The sequence below is a fragment of the Bidens hawaiensis genome, unplaced genomic scaffold (genome assembly GCF_021521415.1).
Source record: "Bidens hawaiensis isolate Kalapana, Puna unplaced genomic scaffold, B.hawaiensis_p1.1 tig00041099_1, whole genome shotgun sequence".
Classification (NCBI taxonomy): Eukaryota; Viridiplantae; Streptophyta; class Magnoliopsida; order Asterales; family Asteraceae; genus Bidens; species Bidens hawaiensis.
The window spans coordinates 41272-48670 of NW_027497262.1; the positions used below are offsets into that span (position 1 = coordinate 41272).

Genomic DNA, 7399 nt, shown 5'->3' on the forward strand with positions numbered 1-7399 from the left:
CGAACACCTGCAATCATAAAAGATCTCAAAGTAATCGTGTTTGATATATATAAGTAGCTAAGATACACTATATTAGACATTAAAAATACATTCTTTTACCCACTCATCACAAGACCAACAATTTTTACTACCATCACCTATCGGTCGTCGTTGAATCAACACCACCCACAACCTATGTTTACTACCATCACCTATCGGTCGTGGTTGACACCACCACCACCACCACCATTAACATGGTCGCCTCAAATTCGCTTGCCACTAGCCTGACGTAAAAACAAATGGAGCAAAACAATCCATTTGGATACATATTTTATTTCTTAAATGAACCAGTCCAATCCAAACTCATTTTAGTCAGAAGCCGTTGTGACTTGAACTCGGTGAACCACCCCGCTTTGTCTCGTTGGCCGAATGCTATGTGAATGTTATACAAGATATGCTTCATTGGATATCTCAAAATGGAATCCTAGATCATGAAACCTTATGTGCTGAATCTTTTAACTAGTTGGCATGAACTGCCTCTAGGCACAACTATCACAACTCAAGGTACAACCATTGACCCTTGTATTATAAACTTATCAAGTACTTTGGATATCCCTTCATAACATATTCCGCCGCTAACAATATATGTCATTCCAATGACTACAAAAATGTCCGGACAACAATAATAATATTTGTATTATTAATGTATTATAAAGTTTGGTGATTTGGCGTTGTGCCCAATAGTTACAAATCAAACAACATTCTTCACTCTAACCATTTTCCCTATAAACAAACTCCATATTTTTTTTTAGCAAAACATATCAATGTTGATGGATTCTCAATTAAAGATCATTCATACATCCTTCATCTTCTTGTTCTTGTGGTTTAATAATTCAATGTCTCAATGTCCACTCGAGTTTAAGAACATTACAAGCGCGTTAAACTCTACATGTGAAGAAGGGACATGGAATGATTTTTTACAAGATGAATGTTGTAAAGAACCGTTTAACATCTACCTCGACGCACTAGCTTTGCGTGCAAATCAGACCGGGAAAATCTACTTGAATGCAACCGAACAAACAAGTTGCTTGAACAAGATTAAGGATACCATAACCGATGTATCTACTTGTGGATTCGATAAGTTAACCATGACCAATGGTGTAAAAGGCTGCTCGGGTTTAATGGTTCAAGATGTGGTTAATAAGCTTGGTGATGACGTTATAGGTTTATCGACGAGTTGTAGTTTATTTGATCATGGTTCTAGTGGTGGTTACTGGAAGCGGGCGTGTGGGAAATGTGTAAAGAGTTGGAAGGAGATCCAAGGGACGGAAGGTGGAGATAGAGATGCTGATTTATGCCGGTTTGCAGTGTTGACCTCATTGACAAGTAGTAGGATCGATGATTTGATTTGGGTGCGGAACGTCCATAGATGTCTCGGCGATGTTATCAATGGTAATGTTATGTGGAAAGCATACAAACATATGGCATATAACATTTACATTGTGTTGGTTGTACATAAGTTATAAGAAAAACCGCAAGTTGCGAAAAAAGTTGTTACAATATGTTGTTTTCAAGTTATGATTTATGTTTTGGAGATACTCACTATGCCTCTTATCATTCTTTGTAGATTTGAGAGCATATGCTGAAACCAGTGCACAAGAAAAAAAGAAGGATACCCATGGTATATGCTCTTCTCTATATTTCATTTTATTTGTAACCGCGTAAAATAAAAATGTTACAAGGGATACTTGAACAGATTTTTATTTTATGAAACGGGTGTTCTCAATCTGGTTCAACCAGTTTTAAAAAAAAAGTTCTGGATTGAAACACTAACTACAGTTCCCAAACCGGCAAACCAAACTGCCACATCAGGTGAATCGGGCCGGACATGCCGAAATTAGCAGTTTGCCGGTTTGAACTGTTTTTTTTTTTTTTAAATCGTCGTTTTTTTCTAAAAATTTTTAGAAAACAAAGCCCGATGAATCTCAACCCACCCAAGTAGGCCGAGCTAGCTTCATACTAAAAAGACCTAATATGAATCATGCTAAAAGGCTAATTTCTTTGTTGCTCAAACAGCGATAATTGGATTGCTATCAGGGATTTTAGCATTCGTGGTAGTCTGCGTATATATCATCGTAAGACGATGTCAGAAAGCGCGTGCAAAAGCAAAAGATGGTACCTCTGCTGTCTTAGCTATAACACACTAGATATCAAATACAAACATGTGTAAATTTATATGTTTTGTTTAACAGCCACGAAGCGGGATCTACCAAAGAAGTCTGAATATCTTAAAGTTCCGCTTAAGGAGATCCATTATGCGACTAACAACTTGGACCAATCAAACTACATTGGTGAAGGAACGGCAGGTAACCATTAGGCGTAACATATTTATAAATGTGAATAACTTGACAACTTTTAACCCAACACAGTAGCGAATCTTGAACAAATAATTTGGGTGGGCTGGAGGACTTAATTCTCATAATTTTTTTTATTTTATAGAAAAAATTGCACTCTAAGCAAAAAAACTGGGTCGGCCAGGGCCCGATCCGGCCCAAGCCAAGAACAGCCAATGGCCAAACACTAATTTGTTGTTAGCATAATAACAGGCAAGGTGTATAGAGGCAGACTCTCGAATAAAAGACGCGTTGCAATCAAGCATATCATCAACGAGGAGTTTGTAGAAACTTTTCTAAGGGAAGTTAAGAATCTCGCACTCGTTAAACATCCGAATCTTGTTACATTATTAGGGTGTTGTGACAATGGAGATGAATGCTTTCTCATTTATGAACTATGTGTCAATGGAAATCTCTCAGAGTGGCTTTTTGGTAACATTTTAAACCATTTTTCAACATATATACTTAACTTATCATATATCTGATGACTTTATTCATAATCAGGAAAGAATAAAAAGTTGTCTTGGATTCAAAGGGTTGAGATTGCAATAGACTCCGCTCGAGGACTTTGGTTCCTCCACACGTATTCAGAAGGCTGCATTGTTCATCGAGATATTAAGGTTCGAATGATCGATTGAACCTACCTTCATAATCTTAAATATTTATGTTTCTTGTTGGTTAATGAAAAATAGTTAAAACATTGTATAAAACTGCAGCCAACAAACATACTCCTAGGGCCAAACTTTGAGGCCAAGCTTTCGGACTTTGGATTGTCTAAGGTTATTGACATTGGAGAAACATATGCAAGCTCAGAGGTTAGAGGAACATTCGGTTATGTTGACCCGGAGTACCAAAGTGACCGTCAAGTCAACTCAGCAGGTGATGTTTATAGTTTTGGAATCGTGCTTTTACAAATTCTCTCGGGAAAGAAAGTTATTAACATGAATGCAAGCAAGCCTATGTCATTAGTGAGAATGGTAGGTATTCACTTGTTAGTGATTCTGGTTTTGTATAAAGGTATATTTGTTTTAAATAATCTCAACTATCACAGTTTTGTTGCTGCCAGTCCCAGCTAATGAAATGGCTGGTGACAGTCCCACCTTTTAACATGCTTGCTTCCAACGATTCATGACTAAGGAAAGCGTAACTTAGTTAGTCTCCAGCCACCAGAAAAACATTTTTTTTTTGCCGGAAAACTCCTTTTTTCCGGAAAACTCAATATGAGCACCACCGCTACCACCACCTAAACACCACCGTCGTCGACCGACAACCACCACCGCCACTTGAATACCACCATTGACCACCACTACCCGAACACCACCACCGCTAACCACCACTATGTGAACACCACCGACGGTTTCCACCTGAAAAAGGCGTTTTCCTGCAACCACCACCTAGGGTTCCGGGCTTCCGGCAGACTCAACAGTTGAGGTTTTTACTAAAGAAGGTTCCTAAATGTTCGATCCAAGGCTTCAAAGAAGTTTGGGACGAAAATGTTGAGTTTTCCGGCGAAAAAAGAAGTTTTCCATTCGAAATCGTTTCTCCGACAACCAGAGACTAACAGAGTTATGCTTCCGTTAGTCGTGGATCGTTAGAAGCAAACATGTTAAAAGGTGGGACTATCACCAGCTATTTCGTTAGTAGGACCAGCAGTGACAAAAAAGTAATAGTTAGAATTATTTAAAACCAATATACCTTGTATTAATAAAGCAAACAATATTATATTTAAATTAATAACTCAGGCGAAGTCACTAACGAGAGGCGGAAGCATAGTGGGATTTGCTGATCCGAAACTTGAAGGTGAATACTCAACAGAAGCATTCGAAATCATGTTTAAGTTAGCAATGTCATGCACGGGATTCAAGCAAGAGCGACCGACAATGGGTCAAGTGGTCGAGACATTGGAGAAAGCACACAAAATATCGGTTAGAGTCATGGCTGCAAGAACTACTTAACATACAATGTGAATTAATGCTAGTACTTGTGTCATACAATGGGCCAACAATCAGTTTTGGTAACACCAATTTCTGCTTAACTGAACATTTGAAAATACTTGGATAATGGGTAATATAATAGCTCTTATATTATTTAGCCACACATTTAAGCCCTAACCTAATGAGCTAACTCATCAACACAAGCATCTTCACTTGGTATACATATTTCATATCACTTAGTTTTCTAATAAAAAGTTTGTTAAAAAAAACAAGAAGAAAAACCAGCATATCAACGGAACATTAAAAGGCTATGCGTTATAGGTCACTTTTCATCATTTGGGATCATTCATCACATCAGAGTAACATCGGTTTTCCCTTCATCTTCAACATTTCAACTCCACCACTCAACCCATGTTATTCATTCTTCATCATTCCATTTATTTATATTATTTAGATACAAAAAAGAATAAAGCAAAAAAAAAATGATTGCTTACACTGATGAGCATGAGGGTGATCACGCGGATCATATCATTAGTGACCTAGGGTTGGGGGCGCGGTGTTTCAATGACCTCATCCGAGCTATATCAACAATATCACTAGTGAGCCAGGGTGACCCATACTCTTCAGCCTAAGGGTGCTCAAACCATCCGATTTATGAGATTAAAAAATTTCCGATCACAACGAAAGCGATTCTGCTAAATCAGTCGTTTATAGGAAATCCAATAGCCTTTACTTTATTTATAGCTAAATTTATTTTCAATTTCAGGACTCAAACCCTAGAACTTTGTCTATACTACTAGGTCACCAGCCCCATGATTCAATGACCTATACTTGAGTTATATAAAATAAAATTTCTATTTTAAGTATAACTTTTTTTAGAATAGATATGCAATAAAAAGTTGTTTAATCTTTTAATAATTCATAGAACTAGGTTGCTATGCAAGAAATTTTATGTATGTGGGGGTTAGTGCCTAGTTGTCTAATTATGGCTATAGTTGTTTACTAATATTTCTAACAATTTCCATAAAAGTTTTCATCTTTTGTTTGTCTAAGTATGAACGGAGTGGTGCAGGATGGGCTTTAGGAATTGATCGATACCTGCGGCTAAACCATCCGACATCATAGTATCAATCCCGTTTTAATTAATCTTTAACGGCTTCCATAGCCCGAGCTCCCTAAACCTCCATTTTCGTCTTTCATTTTAATTTAGTATTTTGTTTTTTTATATAAATTAAATAAAAAATGATTTGGGATGATAGAAAAAGAAGACGCATTACGCCCTTTAATGATGGTTAGGGATAAAATGTGGATAAGCTGATATGATGCTGGCGACAAGAGAGAATTCGATAAGGAGGGATTAATCTACTCATCCTCCCCCCCCCCCCCCCCCCACACACCCCCCCCAAAAGGATACACATCAATATTCCTTATCTAATCATAGTTACTTCAAATTGCATACAATTAGTCACGATAACAAGATCGATATCAATTACCATACTAAAATACTATATCGAATCATCAAACCATTGCTTTAACATTTGATATAATATGCCTTAAAACAATAAGTAAAAATACGGATTTACAAATGTAACCACACACGTGGTCGTTAATTTTCTATGTGATTTAACTATACCTTATGCAAATCTTGCATATCGTTAACTAAATTGCACCAATTCTCTCTATCCATGCCAGTCATTTTGATTCTACTCGTCACCTATAAGAAATACGTCGCATTTATATCACTAACCAATTAACTTAGCGAGTGAGACATGTTTATTGTTGAAAGTCATATTATTTCTCGACTTCCATAAAACCAACATGTAACCACTATGATAGCGTGGATCAATCTACTCTTCTTTGTTAAGCTAGATTTTATTCGAAGTTCTAATATGTATTGTAATCGGGGCGTTTTTCTTTTTCTTCTATAAATCACATAAACTCGAACGGAATAAAACAAGCTTTATGAAAGGAAATTGACATGGTCACACGATACATCATGACGTGACGTCGTATGATTTGAAACCTCAAACATCCCCCTCGACCTGTAATGAAAATCGAAAATATAATCACCTTGAACTATGGTTTTGTTCCTTGTTGTCGACGGAATCTTTAAAAGGCAGAAGTGTTTTGAAGAAGATCGAAAGAAACATTAGGATGTTGTGGTGGTGAATTGAAGCATGCTTGTTTGGACCATTTTCTAAACCAATCAACATTAAGTCATATCATGCGTATTTGGTTTTATGAAGATAGAAACCAACCACGTCTTATTAGCTTACAAGATAATATCGTCACGTATTAATTCTTTTTATTTATATATATATTATTATTAAAACAATAATGATTTTGTTTGTATATATTGTCACGTCAAGTGATTGTAATTTAATTGATTTTAAATCTTAATAGTGTATAACGTTTATTGAATTTTACTGTGTACGTTTTATTTGATGAACTCTAACTCAGTTGCATCTCGCACGTTCTATAATGTCTAACCATGACTTGATTTATATAGACTAACTTAACTTGATAGCCAAGACATTACCAATTATAATTATAATTACAATTACAATACAATTAGGAAACATGACGTAATTAGGAAATATAGCCAACTATGACCGACTTATGACTTAGAGTTCGAAGTTACTTCCAACATAATCTACAACATATTTGAGCTCCGCAACGGGTTTATATAAAGGGATTAAGGTGGGAAATGCAGGGGTGTCTATTTCACATTTGTTGTATGCTGATGATGCCATTTTTTCAGGGGAATGGCCGTTAGATAATATCCGTTCTTTGCTTTAGATGCTTAGTTGCTTTTATTTAGCAAGTTGGCTAAAACTGAATTTCCATAAGTCAAATCGCTTTAGATCATAGTAGATCAAGAAAATGTTGCATCTCAAGCTCATTTAACCGGGTGTAAGCCAGAAAAGTTACCTTTCGTCTATCTAGGGCTTTCGGTGGGAGGCAATACGAATAATGTGCAAAGCTGGCTGAAAATAGTGGATAAATTCACATTCAAATTATTGAATTTGATATTGGTAGTCTAAAAGCTTTTAATCTGGCCCTTCTTAAAAAATGGAGGTGGCGACTAGTTAA

The 7399-nt window shown here is 36.4% G+C and overlaps 1 protein-coding gene across 1 annotated transcript; it reads left to right on the forward strand.

The window, feature by feature from the left end:
* The first annotated feature begins 875 nt into the window (after positions 1–875).
* On the forward strand, positions 876–4336 carry LOC143592615 (putative serine/threonine-protein kinase PBL28). Its single transcript, XM_077072498.1, has 7 exons — positions 876–1365; positions 1607–1660; positions 2232–2345; positions 2586–2804; positions 2877–2992; positions 3089–3349; positions 4115–4336. Exons 1-7 carry the CDS (start codon positions 876–878, stop codon positions 4325–4327), a joined length of 1467 nt encoding a protein of 488 aa, XP_076928613.1. The 3' UTR covers positions 4328–4336.
* Positions 4337–7399: the final 3063 nt, after the last annotated feature.

Coding starts and splice junctions, on each gene's coding strand:
- LOC143592615 (XM_077072498.1), top strand. CDS start 876: ATGTCTCAATGTCCACTCGAGTTTAAGAACATTACAAGCGCGTTAAAC. Junction 1,661..2,231: donor AAAAAAGAAGGATACCCATG/GTATATGCTCTT, acceptor TTTGTTTAACAG/CCACGAAGCGGGATCTACCA. Junction 2,346..2,585: donor CATTGGTGAAGGAACGGCAG/GTAACCATTAGG, acceptor GCATAATAACAG/GCAAGGTGTATAGAGGCAGA.